Source organism: Coffea eugenioides, chromosome 2 (assembly GCF_003713205.1).
Source record: "Coffea eugenioides isolate CCC68of chromosome 2, Ceug_1.0, whole genome shotgun sequence".
Lineage (NCBI taxonomy): Eukaryota > Viridiplantae > Streptophyta > Magnoliopsida > Gentianales > Rubiaceae > Coffea > Coffea eugenioides.
Window position 1 is genome coordinate 32,464,241 of NC_040036.1, and position 17,229 is coordinate 32,481,469.

A 17,229-nucleotide genomic window follows, 5' to 3' on the forward strand; every position below is an offset into this window, starting at 1 on the left:
AAAAACTTTGTTTTTAATTTGCATTGCTTGATTTTAATTTGGGGGTTTGCCTCTTCCTCTAGTTCTCCATAACCATGTCACTAAACTAATGCAGAAAGACCTTGGCCTTTTACATCCCACTACTACATCCTCAACTAGGAAATGACATGACTGTAAATAGAAGAAGGTTCAAGGCCATTTTTGGCCTCAAAATCTTCAACTTCTGATCCAAAGGGGTAATCAAACACCCTTTAAATAAAATAATAAATCAACAACTAAAACAGACATCCCAGAAAGTGACATTGGCGTGAAACATAAATAATTCCAAACCTTAAAATTGTTTTCTTATTATAAAAGAAAAAGAAATTCACTCTTCTCTCTCTCTAGAATTCTTTTTTTTTTTTTTTAATTCTGTAACTTTTTATAACAAAATAAATACTACATGCAAGAACACTGTGCACATCGACTACTGGCTGGGGCTGGGCTTTCCACAGAGCAAAATGGATTCGAAATAAAGTCTTTCAAACTCAAAATCAGACCAAATTCCTTAAAGGGTTTGCTTTAAATCCATTGCTCTCATCTTAAAAAGTAAGTCTTTATTTATTTAATTCATTTTATTCGTTATTTTTTGGTGTCACCTCTTTTTCACATCAAGTTAGTAATCAGGGTTTTCTGATTGGGTATGATTTTCTTTTTCTTGAGTTATTTTTGACTGGGAAATTTGATTTCTAGCTCTGTTTTGACTGCCCTCGAAAATGATTGGAACCCAGAAAGAGAAACAGGGGAAAAAATATTAAATTTGACATACTAAGACAAAAAAGCTGAAAGCTTGAGTGAAAATGGAAATTGAGATTTTGGTTTGGTTTAATCTTGTCGGTTGAAAAAAGGGTTCACTTAATATTGCAACTTTTCATTTTATTTGAAGTAATTTGTAAAATATTGTTTGTTATTACGGAAGAATTAAGGGTCCAATGGGATTAGAGTGGTGTAAATTTTGATCTTTGAATTTCACTTCGTTCTAGTGTCTTTCAGTTTAATGTAAATTGTTTTTGTAAGTTTTCAGGCTTTAGCTCCAGGTGAATCTTTGGAAGGGATGATTCATTGGCAATTTTTGTTAAAATATCTAATATATATGCTCAGTGACAAGAGGCTTAGGCACTGGATTATGGTTGTTTCGTTTTCTAGGTGGCTATGAAAGCTGGAAGTTAGAAAATTAGAAAATATGGAAAGTTTTAGCTGTAGTTAATAGTGAAATTTAGATTAACTCTGAAACTTTGTTGACTTAAAATTCTAGCTAGTTGATACTTATTTTGCTAGCGACGGGATTACCATGGAGATATATGGATCCAGGTAGGCTGCATTAAACTCCTCTTTTGGCAATTTTGACAGCACGAACATTTACATACTGCATAAGTTGGTTGTCCAAGAAAACGAGTTGACACCGACATGTGTGTATCAATATGTAAGCTGGGACCTAGAAATAGAATGGAGTATTTTCCACCTCTCTCTCTAGGCTTACATAGTTGACCTTTAAATTAAAAGATGCATTAGTATCAGTTGGTTAAATTGTAAGACCCTATTTTGATTTCTTTATTGTTCTTATTTAAGTAATTGGTGTTTTATAGCTGGTTGCTTATTTGGGAGGAAGTATAATGCCCACTATAGCTAGAAATGAAGGTAGGCAGCTTGAGACTGAAGTCCACAATATTACCTCATCAAGAGTCTACACACAGCCTTGGTGGCGGGGTTATGAAAGTACATGCCTGCCTTCTCCAGGGGAAAGTGTAAATGGTTCTGTCAGTGAAAGCGTCACCAAGGAAAGGGACACCAGTGTGGCTCCACCATCTGGTACTAATTCTGCATACTTTAGTGCGGATGCAAATTTTGTGTGATATGACTCTTTGTTTCATCTAATTTTAATTCCTGTGCAGTATGAGAAATTACACTTTATGTATTAGTATGTTGCACAGTTTGATGATTTGATTTTGTTTGAGCACGATATTGGCAACCATTTGACTATGACATTAAAGCCAATATGGATGTTCTTTTAATTTGCCGCTCAACTGTAATATTGACTATTTTTTTGTGGTTTCTAGTTGGACATCCTTTGATTTGGTTCATTAATGAACAACAGGGCAAAATAGAGAATACAAGACATTAACCATCCCAAAATATATTAACTTTGGACAGGATTAGGAAATGGAAATTGTTATCTTGGTGATTCACATTTTGTCCTAACATAAGAGTCATTCTATGGCACTCCTTCAAGACCCCGGTTTTTTCACGCCCTTCTAAATGGCTCAAGACCTTGTGGTTTGCTGATTTAAGTATGAAAGTAGCTCGCTTATATAGCTCCCAACAACATTAGAAGTGATATAATTGGTATGGGGGTTCCTAGTGGACTTGCTAAGACATGAATGTGATCCAGCAAGGGACACATTTTTGAATGTTTCAGCTTTTCAAACTAATTGCCTCCTAACATCAACCTTTAACATTTAGAAGCTTTCACAGATTAATGCTGAATGTGGACGTTTTTAAATTCCAAATTTAACATGATTTGAGCTGCAATTGATTTCATGATGCATGTTCTTGCATCATCAGTCTTTTGCCTACATTTCTAAGTAAGGCTTAGATTTGGTAAAACTATCCAATTTTACATTCATGGAATCCTTAATTCCTTATCATCTCACCTTTAAGATTTTGAGGTCTAGTAATGTTTTGGAAAAAAATTGTTCTGAAGGTCCAACAAATTATTATTTTGAATTGGTTCTCTTGGATAATACCAATTCATTTGAGGTACTCAATGAAGATGGCTCAGCTATAGCAGTGAATGCTTTTGTGATGTTCATGATGTTTTGAGAAATGTCAATGGTATTAAGTTCAGTTCAATTTTGCAGGTTTAATTGTCTATAATCTGCAAAGAAACTGACAGTTGAAATTTCTAGCATTATATTTCACATAACCTCAGGAAACAATATATAGCTTATTCTGAGATTTCAAACATTTCTGATGTTTAAGTTATCTGGTAACTTAGAGAGTCTTCCCTTGTACTTTAGTACAAGACCAAAAAGAAAGGACTTACCGAGCTAGTTTTTGTAATTTAAAGCGCTATGAGAAAATCTAGCTCCACTAGAAGTCATTACTCCGGTAAAGAAATTTACCGGCCAGCAATCTTGCACAGGACTGGAGTTCATGATGCTTTAGTTCACAGAGTGATTTAGATCAGTGAAATGAGATCTCTGAGTTCTCATTTCAGTGTCACTGTGCTATCGTCATTTTTCACAAAAATTCATAGCTTTATGGTTACCTCCTTGATACTTACTTTCTGCAAGATGTTGGTTGCCTTCCTGTTACTTTCCTTCTGCAGGGATGGTTTTTTCCTTAAGCCTAGAATGATGGTAATATCATTTTGTTTGATCAAGATCTCTGCCTCCATGACAGTATACTGTTGTTCAAACAGGTGGAAATTAGTTGTTTGGCCTTGGAAAATTCAGGGTACCTTGAAACCTTGGGTGAAGATGTGATACACAAGTCTAAGTGACATGCAGTTTGGAACAAATTTACTTCAGATGACAAACTACCATTAATACCTACCATCCCCAACCCCAATATTGGGGAAAATTAGTCTTTCTTATTGTGCTTGACTTCTGATGTGCATCATCCATTGCTTCCCAATGAGATTTATGTTTGTGTTTCTTTTTGTGATGATAACTTCTACTTAAGTTTCCCAAATAAAGTGCATGCAAAACAATAGGTTTGCATGCTTTTGTCTGGTAAATAATTCCATATGGTACATTTCATTCATTTTTACCGTACAAGTTTATAATGGTTGTTTACAGAATCAAATGGAAGTGGCGGTCAAGGACCACAGCAAGTCAAACATGCACCATCAACCATACCTATGAGTGGGCATCTTGATTCCCCTTCTCAAATGGAACTTGTTGGTCATTCAATTGTCAGTCTCTCTCTCTCTCTCTCTCTAGTTCCTTTTTCCTCACCAAAAATACACGCCTTGCTCTATTCGAAACTAAAAAAGGAGAGTGAACACTAAGCACACTGAAAGAAACACAAAGGTTATTTAGATATGAACAACTAATGCATCATTACCATAAGATCTAAAAGATTTGTTATTGATTGATATGGGTTAAGGATTTTCTCAAATATTCTCTTTTTGCCTTTCATCTTAAAACTGTGCTCTTGTAATCTTATTTGCAGATGTTGACACCATACCCATATCCAGACCCAGCATATGGGGGAGTAATTACTTATGGGGCTCCGGTAAGGATAAGTTCTCATTTTCTATTTCATCCGGAGGCTTCATGGTTGTTCATGTGTTACTGTGCATAGGCAGGTTGTGACTTGTTCTATGAACTCTATATGAGTTGCCTCTCTTAGAACTGAAAAAGTCCTTAGCAGTTTTTCATCTCTAACAAACAGAAGCATTACCCAAGCTATTAACTATCTAATTTTGAGAGCCTGTACCTTTTCTTCTGTTTATCCTTTCCTCTCTCCTTAATGTCTGTGCATTCCATAAATTTCAATTTTGCTGCTGAGCTTTCGTTATTTTAATGGCTATAATTGGGAAAAGCTGACTGGTCTAAAGTGCTGCTCTACGCTAGCGGGGACTTCTGTGTTTGCATATGCATTTTTATGTAGATACATCAGCTTTTACTTGCATTGAGGACATTTGTGAAGAAAATTGGTTTCTGCTGATTTTGGCTTCCTATGAGAGCTCCTTTAGTAAAATTTTGATGTTTGCCTTGTGTTATAGAACATGAGAAAGCAAGAAGTATATCCATCAATTAAAATGAGGGGGGGGGGGGGGTTTCCCCTCTTGGGGGGAGGGGGGAGTTGGGGGTGGGAGGAGAGAAAAATGGGCTGTCTATCATTTATTTTGTGGGCATTTTAAGTTTTGTAGTCATTTGCATAGCTGGTTACATCATGTATCTACAGAATACTACTATTTTTTTTCCTCACTGCTTGCTTGTGTTGAGTTTGTGAAGCATCTGGTTTTGTTGCACACCTCTTAGTACAGTTTGAAAGTTCGTAAACTTTTTTGCCTGCTGCTAGGTGCATCCTCAGTATTTTGGGATTCATCAGACGAGAATGCCTCTGCCTCTTCAGATGGAGGAAGAACCAGTCTATGTTAATGCAAAGCAGTATCATGGAATACTGAGGAGAAGGCAGTCACGTGCTAAAGCAGAGATGGAGAAAAAGATTATGAAAGGGAGGAAGGTAAGTTTCATTTAGTGGCTTTATCTTTTTATATAGTGTCTAGCTATTTAAATAGCACCACTGCCGAGGTATCTCGTTGTTCTTGGTTCTTCTCCATCCCATGTATTTTGATGAGTGGGGAAAATAATGCTGACAAAATGTAATGGTTTTTGGCTCCTCGGGTGACAAAATATATAGGAAGAAAAAGATTGGAAATACTATTATAAAGTTGATGGTTAAAGAGCAAATGGCGGGATTAAGTTTTCTTCTTACGTCAACTGACAGCTTAAGATAAACATAACCATCAAGGAGTTATCTAGTTTCTTGGCCATAATAATCTCTTACAAAATGTAATGGTTTTCGGCTTGGGTTTGACAAGTTCTTGAAACATTAACATTAGGCTGACTTCGTTTGGTATTAGGCAATATGATCCAGGATCGCCCAATCAAAGTATTGGCACTGTAATAAAATTGCTTAAACCAGGTTGGACTTTGGGTTGTTATGCCTGACCTTAATTCGCTTACCTACTTCTTTTTCCTCCTTTCAAGAAGCTAAAAGCAGGGACCTACGGAGTGCAAGCCAAGTAACAGAGGGAACGTATTTTGGTATGCAATTGTGAAAGTATTAGGCTTTCAATAGGATAAGGAAAGAAAGGGAGACAAGGACAGAAACTTCAAAATAGAAACCTGGAAAGTCCAATAACCATAATGTATGCCCATGTTCTGACAATTCGTCTGCAAGATTGAGTGATACTATAATCCCAGTAACCTTTTTGTCAAGTTGGGAAGCACTAATCCAGGAACCAAATTTCTGGTAGACCTTAATTGCTACTTTTTCAGCAGCTGCAGTATTGGAAATTGAGGGAACTTTAAGTGATTAAACTAGGTTTCCTCTCATGCCTGAATGTGGGTATTCTTTTGGGGGTTCTTTGTATTCGAATTTTGGAGCTTCCTTTTTTAGGTACACAATTGCCTTTGCACTATCCTGTTGTGGATGAGCAGCAGCAGCTTTCAGTGGCAGACATATTCATCTCTGTTCTGAAGCAAGATCATCTCGACGTTTGATGAAATGAAATGTTTTAAGCCATCCTTGTAGAAAGGCTGATATGGAATAATTGTATTGACTGATATAAATAATTGTATACTTAGAAGTTCTATTTGGGGTTTCAAGATTTGTTATTTAATCTGAAATTTTTGTTTGATTTTTTTTTTCAAAGAAATTGGCTATGTTGCTTTGAGTGTAGATGATATAACGAATTCACTCTTGGTTTGGAAACTCATTTCATGATATGAACAAAAGAATGAAATTTGATACTGGTCTTGTACATGCCTGTGGTTTGTTCTCTTGATCTTGTTTTCCCAATTGGTACTTGTTTAGCTGCAGCAGAAGTGCATTAAGGTTTTCAGTTTTCAATACATTTATTACATGAGTACTTAGGTTTTTTCAACATTCTGGACTACAAACATTTAAAATATTTGTGCAAGAAAAAGTAGTATGTATTGTCTGTAATAAAATTTTACATATTATTCTTCTGTCTATTTGCATTATGATTTTCATTTTCTCCTTGCCTCCTTTTTGTTTATGTGGGCTTTTGCATTTAGCACTCTTCCAAATTTTCGGCTTTGGATTTCCTGTTATAGAATTGCTGTTACACTCCCTATTACACCTATTATAAAGTTGACACACGTCTCCTTGCTTTTAATATCAGTGAGGGATCATGATTCACCAACAATCAATAAAATATTAGATGAGTGGATAAGTTTCATTTGAATACGAGGTGTAATAAAAAGTGCAACACCAATATGTGTGATATGAAATGCAAAGTCCATTTTTGACTGCCAAATATCAGATACTACTGTTCATGAGTTGGCTCCAGAGTTTATTCTTGCTATCTCTTGAAAGTGTTGCTCTCTTTTTATTGTTTCAGCCATATCTTCACGAATCTCGGCATCAACATGCTATGAGAAGAGCCAGGGGTTCTGGTGGTCGTTTCCTTAATACCAAAAAGCTCGAAAACAATGAATCAAGATCGTCCAAATCTGCATCAAAGGAGCAGACAAAGTGTGGGGATGCTGTGCCAACACAATCTGGCAACTCATCAGGTTCTGAGCATCTATCAACTGACTGTAATGGATATTCTGATCAGTTGCGAGAGAAAGAGCAGATGCTTTCAAATGGCAATGGCCGTGGTATTTCATCATTTTATTATCAACAATCCAGTGGCAGTGAGCGAGGAAGACAGCATTTCAATCAGGAGAGTTGGAGCTTGCTGGTGAACCAAGCCCCACGTGGGGCTGCTTCTAGCAATTAAGAAGCTTCTCCTTCAGGGTATGGAAGTGTCTCCGGCGCTGTCATGTCTGTTGAGGTGGTCATGAAGACATCTCATCCATGATGGTTGACAGTGGAGGTGCTGACCCATCTTACCCACTGAAGGGATCAATCTCTGCAGCATGAAAATGCTCAGGCAATTCATTCTTGGCTTGGTTACTTGTCTGTACGGAGGGGATGATTGGAGGAACAAAGAACAGATGGGGAGCGTGCTATAGCTTTCAGTTCTCCATCAGTTTCCGTTTTCTCCCTTCTTTTCCCTCTTCCATCCATGTAAATTTAACAACATCAACGGTAGGAGTAATCTTGGATTTGGCATCTTAAACATTGAATTCTGTCATGAATGCTCAGTTGTGTGAGTCTTGGTTGTTTGTACCAATGCTTTGACTTAGATTCTTGCTTATTCTTTCAACAGCGCAAAGAAACACACGCACACAGAATCTAAGGTAATTTTACCAGTTTACCCAAAAGGCAATTGCTGACTTTTGGGTAAACTCACGCACTCAGATTCTTGCTTATGGAATTTGGGATTTGTTGTTACACATCAGCTTTCGGTTTATTGTCTTTGTGGAGTTCTGAGCATGCAATCCTTACACTTGTAACACCTGCAGGCTGCTGGATTTGTCACAGCTTTGTTCAGTATGTTTTCTTGAACTGTCCTTGTAAGACTGGATTCTGAAGGATAGCATCGTTATTAATCACTAGCTACCAATGAATGCCCATTGCCTGGTTCTTTTAACAGTAATTTTCTTAGGGTAAAACCCAAAAAAACTCACTTGTGGTTAAGCAAAGATGTAGAAAAGCTCTCCGTGATTTTAAAATATGCAATTTGACACTTCATGGTTTAAATGAAATTGAAAAGACAATGGAAATTATCAAAATTAACATGTTTGAAGCACATGCGTTTGTTTTGCAACTAGTAGTACCGGAAAACAGTTTTTTATAATTAATTTTCATTTAATATACCTATTCTACCCTTCACCAAAAAGCCCTATTGGTTAACTCATCATACAGAAAAGTCTTCTATGGTTTTGAAACATATAAGCTGGATTTAATTCAAAAATTTCAGAAAATATATTGAAAAGAGAGAGAAGCTTCCTGAGAGAAATCGACCGTCAGTCGTATGCACACTACTTTTGCGTATGGTAAAAGTTTTAAATTTGAATTTTTGCTATTATAATATTATTTAAGAAGGTTTTTTTTTTTTTAAGAATTTCAATATTTTTTCTTTGTACAAAGTGAAGGAAAATTTTGCAAAAATAATTACTTATATCTTTTCAAGCTCTCGGGTGGGCAGCAGCACTAGATTCTACGATACCAGTACAAGATTTGTGAGTGTTTGCAAAAAGAAAAAGTAAAAATTATTAAAATTGAAAAAGCCATCAAAAGGGATGTTGCACTTTACATGTACAATGGATGATTGTTTGGGGGGGGGGGTTCGTGATTATGGTATTATCCCATGTACAAATATTAATCAAATCAGAACAACTGTTTTATGTATGAAAGAGATGAATATTATATTTTTTGAAATCATATGAGGGTTTTCTGCATTTTACCCTTACATATATTAGGGTATTTTTGTCATTTCGTCTACCCATGTTAGTTTTGACGATTTCAGTCAAGTTTTCAATTTAGTTAAAGTCAAGAGTTTCGAATTGTATGTTTTGAAACCACGGAGAGCTTTCCTGTATATTCGCTTAGCCACATATGACTTTTTTGGTTTTAATCCATTTTCTTATTGCAAGGCACGTTTATTTTTAAAGTAAGAAAAGGAAAATCATTCAAACATCTCTTATATTTTATTAAATGAATTTTTTCGTCATTTACTTTTAAAATATTAATTTTATGCCCCTTATAAATTCAAATTAGTAAATTTAGTCTCAACTTAGGTTTTCGATCACTTTTTATCTAGAATTCATTATGTGAATCAAACATACTTATTTTTCAGAGGCAAAAAGATGAGGTATCATTTATAGTTAAATAAATGACAGAATCCATGTTCGTTTTTTCACTTTAAGTGGGACTTGATTCAAACTATATTTATTTTTATCATAAGAAAGTAAGATTTGAGCCAATCTGTATTCATTTTTGTTTCTAAATGTGTGGGATCTGATATTTTGTACTTAAAAAATGATCACATGTGAAACACATAGTGATTTCGGACTAAAAGGTGGTCAAAAATCTATGTTGGGACTAAATTTTATCGATTTGAATTTGTAAGAGACGTAAAGTTAATATTTCAAAAGTGAAGAATCAAAAAATTTATTTAACGAAATATGACGGACATTTTGAGTCTAATAAGAAGGAAAAATTGCTAAATTAGTCCCTAACCTTTTTTATTAGTATCAATTTGGTCTCTATCTTTTGATTTTATCCAATTTAGTATCTAAACTTATTTTTCATTTTCAATTAAGGAGTGCTGTAGCGGTGCCACCAAAACAATTGAACCTGACCCCTAATTGACCGACAAAAGAGGGGTATTTTTGGAACATCATTGACAGGTGGTAATTAAATGTGTAATCCGATAAATTACACACCAAAATCCTTCAGACAAAATAAGGTAAAAAAAATCAAACTTGCAGAAGAAAAAAGCAAAAGGTTTTTTAAACACAAAAGATTTTGGGCAAATGATTGTAGTGAGATAAAGAATAAAGCAGTACATGGTGTTGAGACTCAAATGATGGAAGAAATAGGCTGGAAAATGCACAAGCAAGACAATGTTAAAGAAGGGGCATCTATCGGGTATGGTAAGTGAAATCACTTAAATATGAAAATTTTTTGTATGAATCAATAGTTTAAACTTAATCAGGTTAGTAGAGAGTTTGTGAAAATGTCTTACCTCTAAGTGGATGTATTATAATGAAGCAATAGGATGAAGTCAAATTTTTTTGTGGGGGCAAGGACCATTGGACCACTATTCTGGTTGTTTGTTTTTATAAGGGGTTCATGTGATCCCTGGATCTAAAATAAGTTAGGGTTGTTGCGTTCATGTTTCTGAAAAGGTAGACAATGATAATTCAGATTTCATGTGTTGCATAAATTAAATAGTGACTGATGTTATTTTATGAAAAAAAAAACAGACGAGGACTTGGATGCATTCAATCTACATATTTACTATGGTGGGGGCATATGTCAAAGAACCAGAAGAAAAATATTTGGGGGGCAGTATGGAGATTTTTGAGGAGGTTCTAGCCATGAGAGTGAATATCGCTGCTGTGATGTTATTCTGTGAATTTCTTGAGTGACATAAACATGCAAAATACATGTACAGAATTCCAATTTGAGATGGCAAATTAAGACTTAGTCAAATAGACGTTGAGGATGATGTCATAGCTATGGCTTGTGTAGGGAAGTAAAATGGGTATGCAAAAGTATACGTGGTTCATGACTTCCATATTAGATTTGTTGATGGTAGTGAACAGTGCTTTGGGGTTGAAAATGAATCTGTAAAAGAAAATGATGATTTGTTGTATGTGGATATCATATTCGATGACTTCTTAAGTGGGATTGTAGAAGTGCTAGTTCACGCAATTGTAAAAGAAGATATAAGAGAAATGGAAAATAATAAGTGAAAAGCTGCTGCGTTTGAAGGAAGAAAATGGAGGAAGAGGAGGGTAAGAATGGTGCACGGTCAAACACAATTGAGGATTGTGAAAGTTTTCATGATAGCGACTATGACTTTAGTAAGGATGATGATGATGCAATTTACAAGAATTGTATTCCTACTGTTGATAGGGCACTGGAGCAGCAAATTAGCAATCTACAAGCTACTGGTGAAGGTGAAGGAGCAAGTAAAAGTGCAGCTGATGAGAAGTGTAAAATGACAGCTGATATGAAGGGCAAAAATGCAGCTGATGTGAAGGGTAAGAATGCAGTTGGTATTAAAGGCAAAGGGGCAAGTGAAAAGCTGCTATTCAAGATAGTGCTTATGTTGATTTCAGCATTTATGCTGGAGAACAAATACCTATCAATGAAGAGTCAGATTTCGTGAACACAAAGGAGTTCAATGGCAACTATTATTCCTCGGATGAAGATACTTTAGTAAAGAAACCACAGTATGTAAGATTTAGACCACAAAGGGACATGAAGGATCCAAAGTTTTTTGTGGGTCTACTTTTTGATAACAAGAAACTATTCAAGATAACAGTGAAACATTATTCTGTTAAGTGAGGCAAGGAGCATAAATGGGCCAAGAATGACAAGAATAGAATTAGGACAAGTTGCAAGAATAAAAAGTGTGCATGGTTCACTTATACAGCTAAGGAGCTGGATTGTGAGGCTTTTGTAATCAGGACCATGGGGCCAGAACATGCATGTGGTCGAACTTTTTATCACAAGCATGCCAACTCAGGATTCTTAGCTAGATATTATATGGAGTTTTTGAAATTGAATAGAAAGGTTATATGGTCTGTATTTAAGGAAAAAGATTCATCAAGAGTTGAATGTGCGTATTACAAAGGAGTAAGCATACAAGACATTCAGGAAAGCCAAGATTTTGATTCAAGGCAACGACAAGCAGCAATATACAAGATTGTAGGACTATTGTGATGAATTATTAGATCAAATCCAGATTCTACAATTTATATAGAGGCAGAGGTTGACGAGATAAGTGGGAAGGAAAGATTCCAAAGACTTTATATTTGCTTTGCAGCCTTGAAAAAAGGTTTAAAGGCTTGGTGTAGATTAGTACTTGATGTTGATAGTTGCCATCTAAAAGGACCATATTCTGGAGTACTTTTGATAGCTGTAGCGATAGATGCAAATAACTACATTTATCCTATTGCCTATGTAGTTGTTGAGGTGGAGAACAAGAGCTCTTGGAAGTGGTTTATTAACTTTTTGAAATACGATCTTAGCATCCATAAACAAAAAAACTAGACATTTATCAATGACCAGTAAAAGGTACATCATATGTCTTTCTTCAATCTTCATTAGAAATCACAGGTGTTTCAATAATTTTATTTATGTTGAGTGACAGGGATTGGGTTTAGCAATCCAAGAAATTCTGCTAGGTGTGGAGCACAAGCACTCTGTTAGGCACCTACACAATAACTTCAAGAATCTGCATTCAGGTGAGACATTAAAGGGCATGTTTTGGGCTTGTGCCAGATCTATATATATGAATAAATTTGAGAGTGAAATGGATGCATTGAGAAAGTATGATGAACAAGCTCACAAATGATTGCTTAACAATACAACCTTACACCACTGGTCAAGATCATATTTTAAATCCTCGTCGAAATGTGACATTCTCCTTAATAACTTGTGTGAAAGTTTCAATTATATCATATTGGATGCTAGAGAAAAATCCATTATTGGTATGCTTGAGAACATTAGGATATACCTTATGGAAAGATTAAGGACAAAGAGAGAATGAATGAGGAAAAAGAATGATGAAATCTATCCAACAATTGTAAAAAAAAACTTGAAAAAACAAAAGATGATGCAAGAGCAAATATTGCAAGATGGTCTGATGTTGATAAATTTGAGGTTATACACATGTATAGAGGTACCTCTATTGTAGATTTAAAACGGCAGGCATGTACTTGTCGGAGATGGGAAGTTACTGGAATACCATGGTCACATGCTTTATGTTGCATTCCTTTGACTAAAAATGAGCTAGAAAATTTATGCATCCATGTTACACAAGAGCTACATATCTGATGGTTTATGAGCCAACTATTAGTCCAATCAATGGACCTAACAATTGGAAGAAATTTAACAAAACCCCTTTGAGTGCACCAAAGAAATTCAAACTTCCTGGTAGGCTTAAGAAAACACGAAGGAGAGAGCCAGATGAGCCAAGGATTGATTCAAAGGGATGTATATGATTGTTTAGGAAGGAAATTATGCAAATGACTTGCACTAACTGCAAGCAAAAGGGACACACCAAGAGAAAATGCCCTAAGATCATTGGAGTAGAAAATGCAAAATGCAAGGGAAGGGCACCAGCTTTCAACACCAATAGGTGCAAAACATGCAAGATTCTTGATCATAATGTCAGAACTTGTCCATTAGCAGGCCAAAAAACTCAGGACAATGCTAATAAAGCTACTGGTATGACTGTTGTTCATTAATTGTCCTTACATTGCTCTTGAGGACAACTAACCTTTTTTTAATTGCAGCTGATAGTGAGTTTAGAGACACCAATAGGCCCTTACAAAATGAGACAATGGAAGCTTCAAATTCATGTATGAAGTTTGTTCATATTTATATCTTATTTTTTTCTACTATTTCACATCTTGACTAGTTATCCTTGTACGTGCTACTTGGTATGACTGTTGTAAAAGATGTACATGACCATATTACTGGAATGGCTGAGGAAATTGAAGTGCAAGCTACTGCTCCAAAAGCAAGCTCTTAGAAAGTGGGTAGGATTGCTTGCTGTTGGTTTTGTCATGTTCCAAGACACACCAAAAAATCTTGCCCTTATTGGAGAGCACAAGCTTGGAGAAATAGGATGGCTAGTGTGAAAAGAAGAAAACAAACAGTAAGTTTAGGAGCTGTTGGAGTGATAAATTATTTTGAACTAATTCTAAGGGCTGTTGGGAAATGACTGTTGAAAATTATTTTTGCAGGCTCATAGGCTTCTGGATGAGCTAGATGGTGCCGCTCAAGATCCATTTGAAACCTAGAAGTAGAGGCTGTTGGGACACTAGCAAAGCATATGTGCAAACCTGTTTTGTTGTGTTTTTGAGAAATGCAGATTAGCATATTTTTTGGTTGAAACAATAGCAGTTCAAGCCTGTTTTTTCAGTAGCAGTAGCTTGTTCAAACTTGAAGTAGTAGCAGCTTATCTCTATGTTCAATTTTTTGGACGAAGCAGTTGCAGTTCAAGTCTATTTTGTTGTGTTTTTGAAGATTTTCAGATCTGTATATTTTTTGGTTGAAACAATTGCAATACATCCCCTGTTTTGCCATGTTTTTGAAGAATTGTAGATTCGCATATTTTTTGGTTGAAGCAGTTGCTGTTCATTGAATTTTAGATCAGGACCATTAGGTAGCTTTTGGATTATTGTAAATTGGGCCTATTTTTGGCCCTTTTTTTTGTCAAGTGTAAGTGTTGTAATAACATCAGCTATCTTGTTTGACTTTAGAAATATCATACATGAAGCAAAAGTTCTCTAAAAAATTTTTTGACTGCTCAAATTACGGAAGCTATTAGTATGTATGCATTTCTGCCATTTCCACAAACAATCAACACCATAGATATCATACCAAAAACTCCAACAAACTAGTTCATTTTATATTCAAATTGATCAAAATTACAACTCAAAACCTTTATCCTGCACACATAAATAACTGATATACAACAAGAAATTCTATTACAAGCATTAGTCCGCCATTCTTCAGCTCTAGTTCAACATTTTTAATTCCAGTACCCCCTGTTTTCATCTTCCATTGCACCCAGAACAACTACAATTATAATGCAGAAGCAGACACATGCCAACAAGCCATTTTCATTTTTGCATTCAATTTGCTTATCTCCATCTTCAATGCTACATTTTCACGTTCAATACTTCTAAGTTCCCTTAACAGTGAAGCCATCACATTCTTTGTCTTCTGTGGCAAGAATGGATCATACCATAAAAAAAACTTACAAGAGCCACATTTTGGCATTCACAAGTGCTAATTCAGACCATACATTTAGACAAAACATTTACAAAAATTTAGAAAAATATTTACCCTATAATTTTTGCAGCCATGAAGCCTTCTTGAAGGGTTTGACTCTATCTATGAAGTTACGATTCAACATTGCTCATGGCAATTGCAACACACAATTTTGTCTCTATTGTGGTATTCATCATTCCCTTTATATAGCTGTTTCCTTGATTCTGATAAATTTGAGCTCCCATTCTTCGTACCTTGATCACTACTTGAGTTTGATGTTTCTTTGGTCCAATTTCTCCTCCAATGCATTTTGCTTGCTGTGATTTTGAACACCAGTTCCAAGAATTGGCAGATATGAACACTAGTTTCTTTGGCAGATTAAAATGAACTTTTGAACCCTAGCCCAATTTCACCGTTGCCTTTCTCTTTCAATTAATTTGGTGTGTAATTTATCGAATTACACATTTAATTATCGATCCGTTAGTGATGTTCCAAAAATACCCTCTTTTGTCGGTCAATTAAGGGTCAGGTTTGATTTTCTTGATGGCACCGCCACAGCGCTCCTTAACTGGAAGTGAAAAATAAGTTTAGATACTAAATTGGACAAAATTACAAGATAGGGATCAAATTGACACTAATAAAAAAAGGTTAGGGACTAAATTGATGATTTTTCCTAAGAAGAAATACATTCACAAAGAATTGTGACCCACACATGAAAACCCAAAAGGCAATCCCAAAACCAAAGTAAGTCTCTGAGCCTATCTATAGTGAAATCCAGAGATCCGTTTTGTTAGGCCCACAAGAAAGAGAACAAATATCATATTTCCCCACAATCACAGCTTCGTCTGCTCCAAACAATGCCCTAGGAACTTCAGTTTCATTCTTCTTCTAGTGCAGCAAACTTGAGCTGGTACTCCCTCTCTTCTTCTTAATCTTTGCATTTACAAATCTGCTTTTGATCCACTTTTCTGATTCATTCATTATTTTATATCTGTTGTTCTTGATTTTTATAGTTGTGGGAGTTCCTGTTTGTGGTTTTAAATGAAATTTTCTGGGTCTTTTTTTTTTTTTATTTTAAATTCTTCTCATTTATTTGAAGTTTCAAGATTTGTGGGAGGTTGATTCTTGACTAATTATATCAAACTTTTGATATCCCACTGATGAAACATTTAGTAATCTGAAAGCTGTGACTATAAATTGGTGCTCCCTTCTGGCAATCCTGATTGCTAAGGTTGAGGAACCATAGCTTCTTCCCAGGTGGATATTAGGCATTCTGAGGGATATGTTTGCTTTTTCCAAATAATCATTACAAAGATTCATTTACCTTAGCCTTAATTTTTCTTTTGATTTAGTTTCTTGTTCTCTCACTTTCCCTCCTTTCTTGTTTTTTTATTTCTCTTGTATGTTTTTTTTTTCCCTTTGGAAGGAAAAAAGTTGACAAAGTTCAGAAAGGCTATCCCAGTCCAGGGCCAGGATAGGTAGGTACTGGCTCATTTTTCAGCTGTTTACGGTTGCTCTTCAACACTTGTGCTGTCGAGTATGCCCATTGGCCGGCAAAGCCTAGCAAAAACAGTCGGTCAGAAAATAATGGAAGCAGGGCCAAATCCCAATGTGCAAGCTGCCTCTGGTGGCTCCTCATCTTCCGGCCTAATGCCAGAAGGAATGCGAGGAAATGATACAAAGAAGCCTGCAATGGTAAAATTTCCTGAAAGAGCAGATGGAGAAAGCATGACGGGACAAGTTCATCATAAGGGTCCACTGCGATAAGCAGATCACGGGTGGGTACACTCACGGAGAAGGGAAACATTAAGTGAGGTGAAACAGTTGCGTATGGTATGATTACAGTCGAGCTGCTAACTTGGATTGGACTAATTGTGCTCACCATGCTTGAGGGGACGAAAGTTGATAAGGATTTATGTTACAGAGAATAATTACTTCTATAATACAGAGAGACAGCAAAAGTAAATACTATTCTTTAAACCATTTTTACAAATAAAATCTTTCGTAGTGTTGAAGGCAATTAGCATGTAAAGCTTGTACATTAGATGAAATCCAACGTTAATATCACACAGAGAATTTACTCAAAATAAATCAACT

At 35.7% G+C, this 17,229-nt stretch overlaps 1 protein-coding gene, 1 long non-coding RNA gene and 1 other non-coding gene across 3 annotated transcripts; all 3 read left to right on the forward strand.

The window, feature by feature from the left end:
* The first annotated feature begins 410 nt into the window (after positions 1-410).
* Positions 411-8,063, forward strand: LOC113763498 (nuclear transcription factor Y subunit A-7-like). The gene is made up of 6 exons (XM_027307326.1): positions 411-567; positions 1,605-1,827; positions 3,819-3,934; positions 4,195-4,257; positions 5,050-5,214; positions 7,121-8,063. The coding sequence occupies exons 2-6, from the start codon at positions 1,632-1,634 to the stop codon at positions 7,502-7,504; spliced, it is 924 nt and encodes a 307-aa protein (XP_027163127.1). The 5' UTR covers positions 411-567; positions 1,605-1,631; the 3' UTR covers positions 7,505-8,063.
* A 5,589-nt stretch (positions 8,064-13,652) lies between these two features.
* Positions 13,653-14,482, forward strand: LOC113764184. Its single transcript, XR_003467490.1, has 2 exons — positions 13,653-14,011; positions 14,100-14,482. It is a non-coding gene; the product is annotated as an uncharacterized LOC113764184 (long non-coding RNA).
* Positions 14,483-16,284: 1,802 nt separating this feature from the next.
* LOC113764294 lies at positions 16,285-16,414 on the forward strand. The gene has a single exon (XR_003467572.1). It is a non-coding gene; the product is annotated as a small nucleolar RNA snoR130 (small nucleolar RNA).
* The last annotated feature ends 815 nt before the right edge of the window (positions 16,415-17,229 follow it).